The sequence below is a fragment of the Epinephelus fuscoguttatus genome, linkage group LG6 (genome assembly GCF_011397635.1).
Source record: "Epinephelus fuscoguttatus linkage group LG6, E.fuscoguttatus.final_Chr_v1".
In the NCBI taxonomy this organism is placed as follows: domain Eukaryota; kingdom Metazoa; phylum Chordata; class Actinopteri; order Perciformes; family Serranidae; genus Epinephelus; species Epinephelus fuscoguttatus.
In genome coordinates this window covers 5,001,575-5,021,481 of record NC_064757.1, presented here as the reverse complement: position 1 = coordinate 5,021,481, position 19,907 = coordinate 5,001,575, and the positions used below count along the sequence as shown (strand labels likewise).

The following is a 19,907-nucleotide window of genomic DNA, read 5'->3' as shown; positions in this document are numbered from 1 at the left end:
TGTAATGGAGCCACATTGAGTGTTACCTGTTAGATGCTGCTGTTGTCCCTGGTTTTATATGAGAAGAGGAAAAGATCGCTAGACGCTAGGCTAGTTTATACAATTGGGAACTGCCCATTGGTTTGACAGCCCATTGGTTCGACATCCCATTGTTCTGACCATTTTAAACTCATTGTTCCGAAGTCCGTTCCGAAATCATCATGATTCCCTGTGGTTATGGTCTGGTTAGGTTTAGGCACAAAAACCACTTGGTTAGGGTCAGGAAAAGATCATGGTGTGGGTTAAAATGAAAAAGAAAGTGACAAACACATAAGCCGTGAGCCTGCTCCGCCTCAAGCCGGTCGCAACCATATGCCCGCTGCGAGCCGTTCAGCACCGCGGACAGTTGGACTAATGGGATGTCGAACCAATGACATGGAGCCATACAATGTAAAATGCCATAGGCTTGTGCTAATAACGTTAGCATGTTGTATTGGTGGGGGAAATGTGTTCAGATAAAGACAAGTGTTTATCTGTCAGTTCTGCGATTTATAGTGAAGCCAATTTGTATGCTTGTGTTTGAAATAGTCCCTATTAAGCCATGTTTAATGTGTGTTTAATATGAGTTTTGAATCAACTATATAAATAAAGTTTGATTTGAACTAAACTTTACAGAACTTAACACAGTCCTCCACCGCTGACTAGTGTTTTGGAGGTGTAACTGCAGAGTGACAGAAACAACACTGCAGAAATAAAAATAATGTGCAGATTTTTTTCCCCACAACTAATCGATTAGTTGAAGATTATGTGCGACTATGGTCGACCAAGATTTTCTTTGGTTGACTACAGCCCTACTCGTCACCCGATATATACCGTCATATCGCACAGCCCTAGCTACACATGATTAGCTTGGATAGATTCTCCACAATTTAATCACACCATAGTATATTTAATTTAGATGTATTAACATGGTAAAAATAAATAAAATAAAAAGAGGTGACTCCCTACCTTTGAAGTAGCCATTAATTCTAAATATGCATCTGTTCCTTAATTATTTATAATTCTTTAGTCTGTAAGGATCTGCTGATCAAAAGAATCAAAAGAGTTTATTATGAAAATTAATCCAAGTCGTGAATATTGTCGAGTGAAATCAATTGTTTACTGTATGCTAACTTTGTTCGTCAAACAGTATTTTTCTCTTCTTACTGCACTGTGTTGTTGGGTATGCTTTATACTTGTTTAAATAAACATGTTGATAATATATTTCCATTTGCTCACCCACAGTTTTGTGCTAAAGGAACTAAACACCCGTCTCAAATTTAGACTGGTTGAGTTCAGTGATTGAAGTAAATTTAGACTGGTTGAGTTCAGTGATTGAAGTAAATAGAAGCCTGGGCTTTTAATTTTAAGTTTAATGGTATTCTGATAGTCTCATCTCTTATAATCTTTTTTCTGCTACTGCTTCTCCAAAGAGGCAACTGTCACTAATGTAACATGGATTAATGATCAGTGTGGTCTGATGTGTGCTGCCCAGATCTCATACCTGGAGGTTGAGGTGGAAACCTTGACAGAGCAGCTTCACAGCCCTGAAGTGTGTGAGGAGGATCAGAACGGCAGTGTGACAGTGGATGATCTGGATCACATTCAGAAGGTCAACAGAGAGCTGGAGCAGCAGCTCAGTGACAAGAACAGGGTCAGATACCTTTATCCTCCCATCCTTTTCCTCTAGCTTTAAATAAAACATTAATTTCTGCTGAAAGCAGATGCATTCTGCAGATACATACATAGCAGCAGTTACACCCATCAACACACATAAAACACACTGACATTGTTTTGCAGACCATCAAGCAGCTGCAGCAGAGACTGGCAGAACTAAAGAGGACTCTGCAGAAGGAACTGGTGAGACACACTCTTTTTTTTCCGACAATATGTCTGCAAACTAAACATTTGTTGGTAAAGGAGCTACTCCACCCTGTTCGTCTCACTTAAGCAAAACATCATGAAGCTGTGGGATCCGGGGTACAGCTGTTAATTACATGTACCAAAGAATCTTTATCAACATATTTTCAAAGTGAAGTCACTATACTGAATCATCATTGTCACTGATCAGATCAGCAGCTTTTAGACTTGCCGACTTGCTGATGGTAGACGTCTCTAGGACAGAAATCTGCAACTCACACCAAAACCATTTAGATTGATAAAAAGCACCGCAGGTGAGAGAAAAAATGTGTATTGTAAATATTGGGCTGAAATGTCCCTTTAAACCAGATGACGAAGAAGTATGGATGCCATTCTCCAGATTACACTCGGCAACTCACAACAACTATCTTGATTGATATTAATAGCACTAACTACAGGTAAGAGGAGAAATATGTATTTTTGATTTTGGGCTCAACTGCCCCTTTAAGCGTAATGTCAAGCAAAAGCTGCTATGAATGCAAATTCTCAGCAAATGCAGTGACACCAGCTGAAGTAATTCCAGCATAAATACAATGTAAATGTTGCATTTGACTCACTGACATTGAAAAATAGGTCTGACAGGTAGAAACTTCAAATAAAGAACTTTGTCATGGGTGCCTCAATGAAGTACTGAGTTAAGGGCCGGAATACTTCAGTTTTTCTTTCGAATCATTGTTCAGGAAATATTAGAATTTAGGGTAGATTATTGAGGGAAACAATGCATTTAAATGATTTAAGCTCAAGGCTCCTTTCTTAATGCAGTGAGTGTTTATTAGTTAGTTATTAACGTTTCATTCTTTGTGCTCTGTAGAAGCTAAAGTCTGAGCCAGAAGCTGAAGGGAAGGAGAAGGTTCCAGAAAACCGAACAGAAAAACAAGAGAAGGTTTGTCCGGACCCCCCACCTGCATCCATGCAGAGCCCCCCCACTTCCAACACCACAGTAACCAACACCTCAGACCTCAACGACTCAAGAGAAATCAACTTTGAGTATCTCAAACACGTTGTGCTCAAATTTATGTCATCCAGAGATGCTGAGGTAAGTCCTCCATGCTAATTATAGCAATTAATTCAACAGGCTAAAATAAGGTTTGCCTAGTATTGAGTGACTAAATTATTAGCCCTAGTTCTGTTACAAACCCAGTCTGAACGTGTGTGTCTCACTCTGTCAGGCATACCAGCTAATACGAGCTGTATCTGTGCTGCTGAATTTCACTCGTGAGGAAGAGGACATGTTGAAACAAACTCTGGAGTACAAGGTTGGTATTCAGTGTTGAACTTCAAAAAGACCACTGCTCTAATACCCCTTTTTGACAGTCATGGGCTGTTTTGGGTTGGTTTGGTTTGATTTGGGTCATCAGCCCAGCTCGGCAGTGATTTGCATTTCCATTACAACAGGGCTACCTGCTTGAAGGTGTGTCTTCAATTGATGGCGTTTAAAAGCATTGGGCTGATCTATGGTTATTTTTGCTGGATGTGTTCTTCCACAGCAGGGCAGGTTAAAGAAGTTTACCTGTTAGACATGAGCTGTTTGCAGAGGTGCAGTGAGAGCCTGTTGTCTGCAGCTCTTTATCTAACATCTCACTGTGGCTGTTTCTGCTTTTACTCCCTGCGGTATCATTAGACTTGCCTTTATTGAAGAAAAGCTGCCAAACAAAGTTCCACAAATTCAGTGATAAAGACATTTCATTACCTATAGATTCTTCACGATAAAAGTCCCATTATTTTGTAATATAAAAACTTTTATTGTGAAGCAGCAAAATAAGGAAATGTTGAGTTTTCGAGCAGCAACTTCACACAACTTCTATTACAGCTGATAGCTGAACATGAAACAGTAAAGTAAAGCAGATATCTAAAGTAAAAACAGGATACAGGAAAGAAACTAAACTCCAAACAGTAGAGATTCAGTTAGAAGCTGCAAAATCACTGAGAGCTGACTTTTAAAAACACCTTTCTCTCTGGTCTCCTGCAGACAGGTGAGTAGAATCTTGCAACACACAGGCTTGTTTGAGGGGGAAAAACAGGGTTGTTGGAGGTTGGCTGTGGTTGGTGAGCCATCATCGCTACCCACTTGAAGGAGGGTGGTCGGCTTTTGGACCTACTCCGGAGAAGGTCCATCTCTGGTGCAGCTTCCCGTGGCTAGGCATCTCTAAATTGATAATGGAAATGCAAATCGGCATGGCTTGGCTTGACTCAGCACGGCCAAAAGTGGCAGTGGAAAAGGTCCATAAGACATCCTGAATATTTCAGTAGAGATTTGAAAGACCACCATGGCTTTGTGCCTGAAACCTATCAGGGTGGAAAAGTCTCAAACATCTACTATGTGACACTTTGAATTAGTGGTGCAATTATCGAACCTGAGAGGAATGATTGGTCAAGATTGAGATATTTTCATCTTAACACCATTGCTCATAATGGGCATTAAGATTTGTTCTTAAGGGGTACACACACACATGTAATGCACAGGTAAAAAACAATACCAGCCGTCACAACGACATTGCAGCTCGTAAAAAATACACTGCGATGGTTTGGCGCAGCACCTGCATCAGTGCAGACAATGTGCCACACTGTAGTGGTGAAGAGAGAGCTGAGCCAGAAGGCATAGATTTCGATTAGGGATAGACCGATACGGATTTTTTTTAGGGCCGATGCCGATACCGATTTTTTTCCATCACCCTTAGCCGATGACCGATTATGGACTGCCGATTTTCTTGAGCCGATATTTGGGGCCGATACTGCTTTTGCTCCCTCAATTTACATCAAAAAAAATGACATAATGAAACATTTATTGAACAGTAAAAAATACTAAAACAAGATGGAAAGTTGAGGTAGAACAGGTAGATTATTACTATCATTATTATTATTATTATACATTCAAAAAAAAAAAAGAGTTCAGTGCTCTTAAATCTTCCAGTAATGTCTTTATAAAATAAACAAATATTTAAGCTGAAGCATAAATAAAACAACAACTACTGTACACAGTAGGATTTGCTGCATGTGCGCTGCAGGGTCTTCCGGCAACACAGAGCTGCCCGTGGATGCCTGTCTGTAAATCATGCCAGGGAAAAATAAATCCGCGAACCCACGCGCGTATCGGCCAATGCCGATACAAGTAAAAAACTCAAATATCGGCCCGATATATCGGCTGGCCGATGTATCGGTCTATCCTTACTTTCGATTTACCAGCCTGTGCACAAGGAGGTCTTATAAGATAGTTTAGGGATGGCGATTATGCTAATGATCACATTTCACAAACATGCACGTTTTTATGAACAGGTGACATGCATCAAATTAAAACACAGGGCAGTTAAAATAGTTTGGTTAATCCAACTAGGATCCCTCATATGAGCAAACCTAGCTTCTTGTATTCTGCCCAAAGTTTCTTTGGAATACGACATTATGTTAATTCTTTGGACAACGATACAGTATTTGTGGATATTACAAAGTGCGCCACGATATGATTTTGTTTTGATTCAATGCAGGGGCCTGTGTTTGATATGAGACATGTTAAGCTATTTTTATCGTAACTTAGTCTGATTCGGTCTATACAAAATGAAATAAAAAAATGAAGGAGAGAAAAAAAGTGACCTCTCAGCTCATCCCCTCAAACTGTTATTTTCAAGTGGCCATTAAGCTCTAAAACTCTGTGATCAAACGTCACACTAGCCTAAGCTTTGCTAAGTCAGTCAGTCTGCTGACTGACTGCTGTGTCTTGTGTTCTAGATGTCCTGGTTTGGATCCAAGCCTTCTCCAAAGGGTGCCATCCGCCCTTCAATCTCAGGCACCTCGACTCACTGGAGTTGATGAGCAGCAGAAAGAGTTAAAGCAATGGAACCAATGGACCACCTCCAGGAGGAAGAAGTCCTTCCGCTGTGGCTCCCATCATTGAGGAGAACTCTAGCTTTAAACCTTGAACAGCCTTCCACAGTTTTCTCTGGCTCTGTGTGGGAAGGACTGTAGTTTTCTGCTCTGTTGGGACAGAGCAGGGCTGCACAGTATGTTCATAATCAGCTGCTGATTTTTAAATGACATTATTTCCTTGTCAGCAGGCAGATGGTAGGCAGACCATATGTTATACAGGGCAAACTGAAACACATCATCACACTTGAGGTAATGTCTCATTTTTCCTTCCTGACACAACACAGATTTGATGTTTTCTATTTTGTGAAAACAGTAGGAGGTGAGTGAACATGTCAGAAAATGAGACACATCAGAGAGAAATAACAGACTGACCTGACTGTTGTCTTAGGAGCTGCCTCATCTCTACCCAAATTCAAACCACACAAGTCCTATTTGTTTTTGTGGGAACAAAAACAATGTAACTTGGTGTGCCTGTCTTAACTGGACAGATGGTGCAACCTTTGTTTGCTGAAGGACCTTTTAGCCTGTCACTTGGATAATCTTTTATTTGAAAACTCAGATGTCATTTAATGATCACTACAGGTTACCAAAGCTGAACTGGCTTCACTATCAGTATCAGCGAGAGTTTAGCTAACAGTACCTACCAGATGGACATAAATTGTTGATATTTGTGTCAGAGGATCTAAGTTTGTCTACATGTACAGTTTGAGGCCCTTTTTCTGAGTTTGTCCTTAAAAAAGTCATCACCCATTTTCTTTAATGGTACAGCAGTAAATGAGTTTCCTCTGTGTTCTAATGGCCAAAGAATGCACATAGTATAAGACTACTTTATAAAGCTCCTTGAACGATCAGGGAATCCAGGCTGGATTTCTGTCCCCCAAAATCCAAAATGTCCTTAAGAAATGAGAATACTGACATTTTATCCTTTGTGATGGGTGATTTTTGATTAGTCATGATGAACGGTGTTGCATTTTAAATCCAAATTAAGTTCAGTGTGGATCTTTTATTGGAACTTCCTTGCTCTCATTTCTTGTTAAAATGACATTTTCATCACATTTCTTTACACACCATCACTGAAATCCTAACCATGATGGTCTGAGCTAAAGCCCAACTGGTACTAATTTTTAAGGTCAATACTAGTGTTACAGTATAGTAAATACATAAAAAAATATCTGTTAACAATATGTCGGCCTATATATATATATATATATATATATATATATATATATATATATATAGTCACATACAAATAAACATTTTTGATAAAAGCTTACTTGACCCACAAAATGATAATTTGTTTATCAGTTACTCACTGTGCGTTACCTTGGATTTGCGGAAATGACTTTATTTTTCTCATTAGCCTCCACGGTGAACAGAGAATCCAAAAAAGAACATTCTTCATAAACTGAAGTCATTGGGGACCATATTTAACAATAACCAAACTATATCAAAACATCAGTTTACAAATTCACACAACTCATGCAGTATAAGTCTCATTTTTCAGTTGTGTGCCCAGTACTTCTTAAACACGGGTGTTTTCACAAAAAATGTTAAAATAAAAAATGCTTTCTGCCTGTGAGGAACGTGCCCTGAGCGTGCCTGGGCACACTCACGCATATTGAGCTTTTCTTGAGCAGGGTTCGAATGCATGCATGTGCCCAGGCATGTTTACCGGCCTGCATGAGACTGTACTGACGTGTTTTAAATCATTTGAGCAAAGATGCATGTGTTTGAGCGTACGAGTGGATAAATGAGACTGTTAGAGATTATACTGAACGAGTAGTGTGAGAGTTTGTGAACAGATGTTTGATACTGTTTTGTTGTTAAAGCATTTGCTTCAATTCATAAAGAATGTTCCCCTTTGGATTCTCTGTCTACCATGAAGGCATGCAAGACGAATTTTTCTTTCAAATTTAGGGAAGCACGGGGTGAGTAACTGATATACAAATGGTCATTTTGCAAGTAAAGTTTTCTTCTAGTAAGGATCCTTTAAATTTGGTTAATAAAGAATTGGGACCAAGGAACATATTAGGGACATACTGTATATCAGTACTCTCTGTATGTAATGGTGGCCTGTCCGCTAACATACAATATATACTGAAATCGGCCGGACAGTAGTTCAACAGCTCAGTTAAATGGGTATCAAAGCCTAACTGCTTGGCCATTGGACTGTTATTACTATGGGTTGAGCCTCCTAGCAGACCTTGCTCTTTAATCCTTCTGTCACCTGGATAGGTAGACCCAAATGTAACCATGTCCCTAACCTAAACCACCTATAAGTTAAAAAACATTTGACAAGTAGAGTCTGCTGTGGGATCGTATATACAAAGCTGTGAAGTGCTGCATTGGAGGCTCAGGTCAGGGTAAAAAACAAAAAGTCTCTTTTCTCAATTGCTGCTACTGGAGGAACAAAAATGGCTACCACAGCTGATGCAATCTGTATGCACAGATGGTGCTTAAGCACCAATCTGAATGATTTAGCCTGCAGTTGTCCATTTGGATAATATATGTGATAAAATAAGTGAATGCTATGTAAATGATAACTGGAGGACATGCTCTACCTTTATCTGCCTTTGCTAATGTAAATGAAAGTACATTCCACGTGTCTATTTATATATAGAAATCTGTACATACTGTATGCATTGAGAACTTTACAAATCAGTTGATATAAATGGTTTGATGTGAACAGTTTGCAGTATTTATCATCATCATCATCATCATCATAGAACAGAACCCGTATGCCCATCACTATCCCTCTTCCTCAGTGCGATGTCACTCACTGACTGAACATGATGAGATTTATTTTTTACATCAGATGGAAGCCCAGGGAAATTGCATGTTTGCTGTTAAACCGCATTGTTGAGTCCCTAAAGCAGCCTGGTCGGTCTTTTACAGTTCTCTTCATTTCTAAAGGCATTTGTATTCATTCATTCCACTAATATGAATAGAAATCCATGGGGCTGCTGTCTGCATAAGATTATAAATCACAGGAAACTGTATTTAAGGTGTGATTGTTGTTTTACTGACATTTGAAGTTGTAACTGCTGAGTACATTATCTGTATATAGGGATGCAGGAGTACATCTTTAAATGCAGAGCTGTCATCATGTGTTACGAATGACAGGTAGCAGACTGATGTAGTCACCCACATTCTGCTGGGTAATATATCTATCTCCATGAGAATCAAAAGAAACAATGAACGCACTTTTTAACCTGATTAATTTTGCTGTGTTAAACCCTGACATACAGCTGTACAATCACTACAGCTTTTCTGTCTTTTGCTTTTTATGATTTAACAACTGCTGCCACTACACAGATTTCCTTTTCCCACATTTATTAACAATAAATCTGAAATGGTTAAATCATGCCCTCTGAATCCAAATCCTGTGTTTTGCTGGGAAAGCAAATGTTTCCATGTTCTGTTATACACAGTCCATCCATTCAGTAGCTATACCTGCTTGTGCTTTAGAGGGTCGCAGGGGAGCTGGAGCTGATCCCAGATGATGTTGGGTGAGATGCAGGGTACACCCCGGACAGACAATGACAGGGCTGATTTTATTTATTCTAATAACACATTTGTTCATGTTTTATCAAGACATATTTTTCTCAATACAGTATCAGACCATTTCAGTTTTTGTGTTTATTGCTGATAATGTTGCCTAAATCCTGTTTGGTTTTCAATTTGGGTAAAAAACTTAAATTGCAAAATATAGAGAATAAACTATGAACATGCATTTTCTCATGTTGTAAGGCTCAGAGCATTTAGACCACTTTACTTTCTTACTGTTGAATTGCAGCCTGATGCTGAAAACATGTATATTTATTCTTCCACTCAGTAGTCTTCTCTCAGTAATGTGTAATCACAAAGCAAAAACAGAACCGTAGATTGTTTTTGCAAATTCATTTAAAAGATTATTCCGAAATATCCTATCAACATAAAGTATCCAGACCCTTGACTCAGAAGCTGTTTAGTAGTAGCAAATGTGGCAGCGATCACAGGCTGGAGTCTTTGAAGCGACAAGCTTTTAACACCTGGATTTGATTTTCTGCCATGCTTCTCTGCAGATCCTCCCAAGCTCAGTCAGGTTGGATGGGGACTGGTAGTGTATGGCCATTTTCAGTTCTCTTACCCACTCCTGCGTTGTCTTGGCTGCATGCATAGGGTCGTTGTCCTGTTGGAAGTTGAGCCTTGGGCCCAGGCTTTCCCCCAGCCCTGACCAGACCCCCAGTCCCTGCTGCTGAAGAACACACTCATAGCATGATACTGCCACCACCATGCTTTACCGTTGGGATGGTACTGGGCAGCTGCTGAGCGGTGCCTGGTTTCCTCCAGACGTGACGCTTAGAACTGAGGCTTAATAAATCTTGTTTGTTGAGAATCTTGTTTAGTCTCAAAGCGGATTCTCATGCCTCTTTCTGGAGAGGCCTCTGCCTGGCCACTCTGCTGTAAAGCTAAGTTTGGTGGAATGTTGCATTTATGGTTGTCCTTCTGGTTTCTTCCATCTTCACACAGGATCTCTGGAACTCAGCCAGTGTAACCATTTGGTTCTTGGGCACATCCCTTACCAGTTAAAGCCTCGAAGCTTTGACTGTGCAGATGGAGTAGAGGAGGCCTTTCCTCTGCTGTTTCTTGGACCATAGACACTCTTTGAGCTTGTTGAGATGGCGGTGCAGAGCTCTAGTCTTTTTGGGTCTCAGATCCAGGGGCTTGTACTTCTTACCCTGAAAAAAATTAAACTAATTTTCAGTAGAAGTTTATTTACTTTATTAATCCCCCTGAGGGGAAATTCAATGTTTTCACTCTTGCTTGTCAATTACACACAGGCCCGAAAGACACACACATGCACAAACAGGACCTATATATGCACAAATTGGAGAGATGTCAGAGTGAGGGGGCTGCCCTTGGTCAGGCTCCCCGAGCGGTTGGGGGGTTCGGTGCCTTGCTCAAGGGCACCTCGGCAGTGCCCAGGAGGTGAATTGGCACCTCTCCAGCCATCAGTCCACGCTCCATATTTTGGTCCGGCAACCCTCCGGTTCCTGACCCAAGTCCCTATGGACTGAGCTACTGCCTCCCCTAATAGAACTGAAATAATGTAGCCAATTTTGTCAGAATGTTAACTGACAAAAGTGAAGGAGAGGAAAAGGTTAATCTGCAACTGCTATCAAGATAGAGAAAGGTTTGACATTCATATTATACATCAGTTTTAGTATAATATACTGAAGACATTTAAAAAGAACAATGAGGTCAGTGACTTTCATGTATTTTGTTTTCCAAAGCAGAGAGCACAGAGCAAGGCTTTACATGTTAAGATTTCAATAACTGCTGTCGCTACATTAAATGTTGGAAAAGAACGCTTAACGTGTGATCAACACAGTCACACTGTCATATTCACTACATTTACACAGACTACAGTCTTCCTATGTAAGACATCTGAAGAAAAATGTTGCAGCTGTCAGATGTCTGAACCTTTATCTGGCCAGGGTCAGAGTTGTTATTCACATTACTGGCTTTTTAGGTATGTAAACATCAGTAATGTCATTTATCAAATAAAAACAGCATCTGCTTAACATAACAGATAACAGATGTTTAGGGAGATTCACTGTGGACTGTAATTTCCTTTTTTTAATTTAAAGTGCCATAATCAGTGCTTTTAAGTACACGTATTTTCCCTTGTGGTAATATTCTAATATTCTGAATGGTAAATTTTCTGATTGGTAAGGTATTAAATAAGTATTCTGATTCTGATTGAAAAAAAAACATCTTTATGCACCATCTGTCATCGAAATTTACTCATGCATCAAGATAATATTTTCAAACCAAAAAAAAAGTAAATAATCAAGTACAAAGGGTAGCTATACAGTACAGGCCAAAAGTTTGGACACACCTTCTCATTCAATGCGTTTTCTTTATTTTCATGACTATTTACATTGTAGATTCTCACTGAAGGCATCAAAACTATGAATGAACACATGTGGAGTTATGTACTTAACAAAAAAAGGTGAAATAACTGAAAACATGTTTCATATTCTGGTTTCTTCAAAATAGCCACCCTTTGCTCTGATTACTGCTTTGCACACTCTTGGCATTCTCTCCGTGAGCTTCAAGAGGTAGTCACCTGAAATGGTTTCCACTTCACAGGTGTGCCTTATCAGGGTTAATTAGTGGAATTTCTTGCTTTATCAATGGGGTTGGGACCATCAGTTGTGTTGTGCAGAAGTCAGGTTAATACACAGCCGACAGCCCTATTGGACAACTGTTAAAATTCATATTATGGCAAGAACCAATCAGCTAACTAAAGAAAAACGAGTGGCCATCATTACTTTAAGAAATAAAGGTCAGTCAGTCCGGAAAATTGCAAAAACTTTAAATGTGTCCCCAAGTGGAGTCGCAAAAACCATCAAGCGCTACAACGAAACTGGCACACGTGAGGACCGACCCAGGAAAGGAAGACCAAGAGTCACCTCTGCTTCTGAGGATAAGTTCATCCGAGTCACCAGCCTCAGAAATCGCAAGTTAACAGCAGCTCAGATCAGAGACCAGATGAATGCCACACAGAGTTCTAGCAGCAGACCCATCTCTAGAACAACTGTTAAGAGGAGACTGCGCGAATCAGGCCTTCATGGTCAAATAGCTGCTAGGAAACCACTGCTAAGGAGAGGCAACAAGCAGAAGAGATTTGTTTGGGCCAAGAAACACAAGGAATGGACATTATTAAACCAGTGGAAATCTGTGCTTTGGTCTGATGAGTCCAAATTTGAGATCTTTGGTTCCAACCGCCGTGTCTTTGTGAGACGCAGAAAAGGTGAACGGATGGATTCCACATGCCTGGTTCCCACTGTGAAGCATGGAGGAGGAGGTGTGATGGTGTGGGGGTGTTTTGCTGGTGATACTGTTGGGGATTTATTCAAAATTGAAGGCACACTGAACCAGCATGGCTACCACAGCATCCTGCAGCGACATGCCATCCCATCCGCTTTGCGTTTAGTTGGACGATCATTTATTTTTCAACAGGACAATGACCCCAAACACACCTCCAGGCTGTGTAAGGGCTATTTGACCAAGAAGGAGAGTGATGGAGTGCTGCGGCAGATGACCTGGCCTCCACAGTCACCGGACCTGAACCCAATCGAGATGGTTTGGGGTGAGCTGGACCGCAGAGTGAAGGCAAAGGGGCCAACAAGTGCTAAACACCTCTGGGAACTCCTTCAAGACTGTTGGAAAACCATTTCAGGTGACTACCTCTTGAAGTTCATCGAGAGAATGCCAAGAGTGTGCAAAGCAGTAATCAGAGCAAAGGGTGGCTATTTTGAAGAAACTAGAATATAAAACATGTTTTCAGTTATTTCACCTTTTTTTGTTAAGTACATAACTCCACATGTGTTCATTCATAGTTTTGATGCCTTCAGTGAGAATCTACAATGTAAATAGTCATGAAAATAAAGAAAACGCATTGAATGAGAAGGTGTGTCCAAACTTTTGGCCTGTACTGTATGTCAGGTATGCTTTATGTTGCAGAGAAACTGATTTGAAGAGCCATCATGTCATTAATTGAACCTTTTTTCCGCCTGTTGGTGGCGCTGTTTGTATGGTGTCAAAGTAAGGTAAAACCAGCGAAGAAGAAATTCTCCGGAAGCTACTTTTTGTGAGCACGCGGTGCGTCCGGCCTTTCCAACAGGGCAGCGAGAGAGAACATGGTGAGGAGCGCAACACTCGTTCATTAACTAAGATTTTATAAGGTTTATCTCAAATAACCCCCATCAAATTTGTGTTATATGTACACATAAGCTTCTTATGTAGTTATTCTTCCATGTGTTTATAAGTAGGCTGCTACCGGAATGGAATAAGATGTTATATTGTGGAGCGTAGGAACTGACCGACGGCGCTAACCAAAGTTGCTAGCCATATGCTAAAGGGAACGTGACTGGCTGTTGACAGCCTGTTGTCTGAAATTGCAGTCTATATTATATTAATAAATAACGTACAGCCAATGTGTCTTTATTACGACTGGGAGCAGGAGGTTTGAACTAGCTGTGTTTAGGCAAATGGACGAATAACGTTAAGGTTAATGTTAGCTGCTTGCTAATTTGAATCATAGCGAGCTGCTATAGCTAGGCTGACTCGTGTCGATGAGAGGAGCTCTCTGAGGTGGCGTAAGACCAGTAGGGCGCTGTTACTAACCGATGTTTTTCTGTCATGATCCAGGCCAAGATCAAGGCAAGAGATCTGCGGGGCAAGAAGAAGGAAGAGCTGCTCAAGCAGCTGGACGACCTGAAAAATGAACTGTCCCAGCTCCGTGTGGCCAAGGTTACCGGCGGAGCCGCTTCCAAGCTCTCAAAGATGTACGTACTATATAAAATAATCAGTGTTCAGGCAGACTTTACTACCAATTGCCCCGACTGGTTCAGATCTGACATCACTGTCCTTGGCTATAAGGATGTGGTATACACGGGTGCTGTATTTGATGTCAGTACCACGGCCCGGCTTAGGTAGTGTTGGAGTCAGCAGGCCGGTGTAAGGGCATCATTCATTTTCTGTCTGCCCACGGTATGGACATCCTGCGCAGTGATCGGCCAGGTCAAAAACGAAAATGTATAAATGTTATGCTTACAGAACTGTAGAGAGTTACTGCTTTTACACCTGTCAGATTCAATCAACCATTGTAGCTTCTGGGTTTGGATTCACTGAACTCCACACAGATTGAGTAAGAAAATGGTACAAATGGCAGTATTTTAAAATGGTTCAGTGTAGTTGAGTCGGTGACGCATGTGCAGACTAACCTCTCATTTCATTTCTACTTATGAGTGTATGGTTGGGTTGCACAACATTGGAATTTTTTTTGCCAATATCTGATATGTAACAACTCATTTGACGAACAGCCACCAATACTGATGTCAGTATATCCACTTTTCCCCCACCTTATTTTAGTGATCTTTAAGTCTCTTCTGTAGTGGAATTAACATCATATTATGCATTCATACTCTTATTGTGATGGCATGTTCAAAATAAGAAAAAGCATGTTGGCTGATTCTGATTCATTTCAAAACCAATAATGGCTGATACTGCTGACGTGCTGATATTATCGTGTATGACTATATTTACAGAAGCTAATTTACTTGTTAACTAAAATCTGTTGTGTCAAAACTGCATCTGACACTCCCTAAATATGTAGGCATGAGGACATAACTGCATGGGACCTTTTTTATCTTTGATTCTCTGGTCTAAAATGATATCTGTGAGCTGATGTTTTACAGATGCATTCACAACTGCTTGCCAAAAGACAGACTTGAGATGACCTGAATGTTTGTCATAATCCATGACTATTCACATGGACAGAAATAATTCAGATTAAGACATTTTGATTTGGCTGTTCACTGGGGTTGCCGTAACCTTCACACTATAGAAAGAAGGCCCAATTTGTGATTTATGAAAACAAAATATATGAAAAGCCTCAAACCTATTGTTCTGAATGTTATAAGTACTGACGTATAATACACTTAAGCCAACCCCTTAATAGGTCTTGACAACAGTTGCAGATTAACCTTTTCCTGTCTAATACTTTTTCAGAACTGCACAAGGTTACTACGTTTACACCTGCCAGATTAAATAAATCATTTTACAAACTGCCACCACAGATTGAACAAGAAAACAGCATAAATGGCATTATTTTAAAATGGGCAAGTCCTTTGAATCAGTGACAAATGTCCAGACAAACAACTTAATGTAGAACAGTTTTTTTCATGATGACTTAACTTAATTATTAGAGTACAGTAGTGCTGCACGAATAATCTACTCACGATCGCAGTGTCAGGCTGTGCGATTACATAACTGCATAAAAGGCTGCGATTTGCGATTTAATGTAAATAAATGTTAACGTGTGTGCCTGTGAACATGACTACCTCTCCTGTAGTGTGTGGAGTTTGACATTACGCCCACAAGCTATCCTGGTGCGTGCCACACATATAGTCAGGTGACCACCCGGCGTGCGGCAGTGACCAATATAGACGCTGAAGAAGAGCATGAGCACAACCATGAACAGGCTGAGTTGATGGCGAAAAAAAAAAAACGCAACGTCTATTACATGGCGATACTTTGGATTCAGGTATGGTAATGTTCAACAGTAAGAGGTGCTGTGTAAAAGTTTAAACGTTAGTCATTACGTTCCGCAGCAACATGACCAATCTATATCAGCACTTGAGATGGCACAGAGAAGAGTACAAAGCATGCATGCGAGAGAAAGCCAAGCTGAGTAACTTTAAAGACAAAGAGACAACTGAAAGCCGCCAGAGCCTCATAAAACAACATCTAATCACAGATATGCAGTGCCACGAGGAAATCACTGACTCCATAACAAACTATATAATAACACATGAAAAATTGAGCAGTTTTGCTCGGTTTCAGCCCACTTGACATGCTGCTGTGTTGTGCTATGGCGTGCTGGAATTTGTCATTTACTAGACAACGCCTGAATGCAACACAAGCTCGCTCCGCTGCAGGTACAGTGCCGTGCTGCACTGCTGCGTGAGCAGCGTGTTTGACTGTGCTTAGTCTGTTGATGGCCATTTACACATGGTCTGTCCATTAACAATAACTGTCAGGTCAGCCCCCCCTAATATAATGTAGGGGAAACACTGAATCAAGCAAGAAGACTAATGATACCATTTTTTTCTAATTATACTGTAATCGCAATTGCAAATCGCGATATTGTCCACTCAAATCGCAATCGCACATTTTAATCAAAATGTGTACAGAGTACAGCTTTATTTCCTGAAGCCAATTTACCTGCAAAGCAAAATCTGTTGTACTAAAACAGCATCTGACTTTGGTGTTTGTTTATTGCAGCCGTGTTGTCCGCAAATCCATCGCCAGAGTCCTGACTGTAATCAACCAGACACAGAAGGAGAACCTGAGGAAGTTCTACAAGGTGAGAGCAAGTAACTAACTTGGGTTGTACTAATACAGCCCCTCACTGATCACACATGAAGACATGCCTGCATGTGACTTCTCCTTTTTGCTTCTCTTGTCTAAGATGATATCTGTGAGCTGATGTTTTGCTGATGCATTCACAACTGCTTACCAAAAGACTGAGACTTGAGATGACCTAAATGTTTGTCATAATCCACAGCTGTTCACATTGACTGAAACAAATCTGATGAAGACATTTTGATTTGGCTGTTAACTGTTTAAACAGTTTAAAAATAAGGCCCAATTAGTGACTTGCGATGGCTCCTTAAGATGTAACTATAGTTTCCTGCAACATGAAGCACAGCTGTCATGGAACTGCTGTTTTAAACATTTACATGCTTTTTTTCCCCAGAGGAGTTTGAAAATATTCTCTTGATGCATGAATAGATTAAGGTGACTGATGATGCCTAAAGACCTTTCAGAAAATGGTCACAAGAAATTTATGTACCTAATGCTAGTTATACACTTGGAGATGAAACAAAATGGAAGTGATGGATAGTACTGAATCCACCTTAATAGCTTTCGTGTTTTGCCAAACAGATGTTTTTTTTTTTTAATTTGATTAAAGTCGTAACTGATGTGTACATATCTAAAAAGCCTGTAATGTGAATACCTGCTCTGACCACAGTCAGATAAAGAAAGTTCGCCAAACAGGAAGTTAGTCATTTGGCAGGTGAAAGTAAGACACTTGATCGCTTTCTCTTGCGCCTGACTGCCATAAGTTTCTAGTGCGCCTGCTGTGTGAGCCGTACAGAGCAGAAGTAGTGCTGATCATCCCCGGATCATCTTGGTAATTTTATATGTGGCACTTGAACCTTCTTGGCTTCATGCGCCACTGAGCTTCTCTCATAGGAATGAATGGGGCCCTGTGTTCATCACTGTGTCCAGTTCTCTTAATACATCCATGCAGGCCACCTACAAAGTCAGGTGTTCTTTTCCAACGTACCTGTAGCGACAGCAGATATTGAAATCTAACATGTAAATCCTTGCTCTGTGCTCTTTGCCTGGGAAACAAAATGCATGAAAACCCTTGACCTCATTGTTCTTTTTGCAAGTCTTCAGTATATTATACTTACACAGAAGTATGATATACTTCACTTGTCGTTTTTCATCTTTACTGTAAGTTTATATCACTTTCTTACAGGGTAAGAAGTACAAGCCCCTGGATCTGAGACCCAAGAAGACCAGAGCTCTGCGCCGCCGTCTCAACAAGCATGAAGAGAGTCTGCGGACCAAAAAACAGCAGAGGAAAGACCTCCTCTACTCCATCCGCAAATTTGCTGTCAAAGCTTAGAGGCTTTTTCTATTGACAAAATAAAATCTGTGTAAAAGACAAGAATGGTCTGTTGGGTGGCTTTTCTTCCCCACAAACATCATCACGCTTATGCTTCCATCAAGCTTGAACCAACATTAATTTTCATTGACGCAAACAATGATCAGTTACGATGCATACAGGTATCTCCAGATACAGGTTTGACAGGAGAAATGTAGACAATGGCCTCTTGGGTGCAGGTAGGCATCACCCCAAATCATGGATGTGTTGTTGCAGCTTAAGTCTTTTATAATACGCTCGTTGCACAGATTCGAGCACCGATTGCTGCACAGTGTATGCTGGTTAGTTTTGTGTCAGACTTGGTAATGGACCTGCATTTGTATAGTGCCTTTCTAGTCATCTTAACACTCAAAGTGCTTTTTACACTATGAGTCACATTCACACACATTCATACACTGGTGGCTGAGACTACCATACAAGGTGCCATCTGCTACTCAGTTTTTAACACACACCGATGGAAGCATCATTGGGAGCAATTTGGGGTTCAGCATCTTGCTCAAGGATACTTCGACATGCAGATTGGAGGAGTGGGAGATCGACCTGCTGATCTTCTGATTGGTGGACGACCCGATATCACCCTGACTTGCTCATATGAAAGTGGACAGGGATAATCTTGCGGGAGCGAGGTGCTGCAATTACTCCACTAAGACCCAGGGCATACGAAGAAACGCCTGGCTCTGGCCCGATCTAACAGTCTGTTGGTTTTGATGTTGACTCAATATGTTTTAGAGATGTAAGTTCTGTTACTGATTTGAAAGTTAATTCAGTTAACAGAATACATGTGTACTGATGGTGAAGTTTATAGGTCAGAGACTGAACACATTCATCATAAACTACATAGTGTTTTGTATATTAACATTGGACTAGTATTTAGCATCACTAAGACTGGTGATCAGAGAGATGTGAGAATTCTTAAAATAACATCTGTACAGATGTGAAACCCCGACTTTAATGAAAGCTGTCTTGTATATTTCTTCCTTTGAAAATATTAACCTTATAGTCAGACACAAAGTCTATGTAGTTGAGGGTGCAGGGCTTTGTTTCAGAAAGCAGGTTTAGTGAAAACAATGAGTATGTCTACCTAAGATGAGAGAAATTCTGACTTTTCAGTTTCACAAAGCCAGTTCAGTTTAACCCTGAGTCAATTACTATGGCAACATACTCCGTTGAACCTGCTGGCTCGCAGGTTTGCGTCATCTAGAGGCTGATCACTCGCTGAGCATGTAGCAGGAATGAGAGACATTGCGTGTCCTTTTGTGAATTAAGTCGTGTTGTGCGGTAAAGATTTACAGCAACAGATATCGAGTGTAACGTCGAGCTGCTTTAATGCTGAACCACAGTAGTATTATTATTAGGCTCGTCAGAGATGAACTGCGCCTCGCCTGAAAAGTAGACGAGAGCAGGCGGCCGCAGCGGGGGGCGGTGACAAAAAGCTGCGGTGAAGTCAGACAGTTTCCCGACAGTTTCCAGCAGCCTTCAGTCCGTACAGAAAGTCACAGACACACTAACATCCTGTCTGGAATGATGTCAATTCATTAAAAAGTGATCAGACCCATATATCAGTTTGTTTTCAGTCTCCAGTTGTTTTAATTATGATAGATTAATTTATTAAAATGCTTTACAGGTGATCTGTAGTTTATGTTCATGGTTTATCCTCCATTTGACATGAATTCTCCTGTAAATCAGCGTCATATCAGTTTGACCTGTCCCCTCAACTACACAGGCTGAATAAACTGTGTTTGACTGTAAGGTTAATAAAAAAGAAAAAAAAAAAATACAGACAACAGCTTTCATTAAGGCTCAGTCAGATACAGTC

The 19,907-nt window shown here is 40.5% G+C and overlaps 2 protein-coding genes across 3 annotated transcripts in view; both read left to right on the top strand.

Annotated features, from left to right (window-relative positions):
- The window catches only part of golga1 (golgin A1), a 39,219-nt gene extending 30,057 nt beyond the window's left edge, over positions 1–9,162 (top strand). For both annotated transcript variants that reach the window (XM_049578776.1, XM_049578775.1), the window contains 5 exons: positions 1,514–1,672; positions 1,819–1,878; positions 2,750–2,974; positions 3,108–3,194; positions 5,659–9,162. In XM_049578776.1, the coding sequence (XP_049434733.1) occupies positions 1,514–1,672; positions 1,819–1,878; positions 2,750–2,974; positions 3,108–3,194; positions 5,659–5,739 (612 nt within the window). In that variant the 3' untranslated portion in view covers positions 5,740–9,162. The remainder of the gene's footprint in view (positions 1–1,513; positions 1,673–1,818; positions 1,879–2,749; positions 2,975–3,107; positions 3,195–5,658) is intronic.
- A 4,218-nt stretch (positions 9,163–13,380) lies between these two features.
- On the top strand, positions 13,381–18,097 carry rpl35 (ribosomal protein L35). The gene is made up of 4 exons (XM_049578860.1): positions 13,381–13,490; positions 13,999–14,135; positions 16,636–16,717; positions 17,903–18,097. Exons 1-4 carry the CDS (start codon positions 13,488–13,490, stop codon positions 18,050–18,052), a joined length of 372 nt encoding a protein of 123 aa, XP_049434817.1. The 5' UTR covers positions 13,381–13,487; the 3' UTR covers positions 18,053–18,097.
- The last annotated feature ends 1,810 nt before the right edge of the window (positions 18,098–19,907 follow it).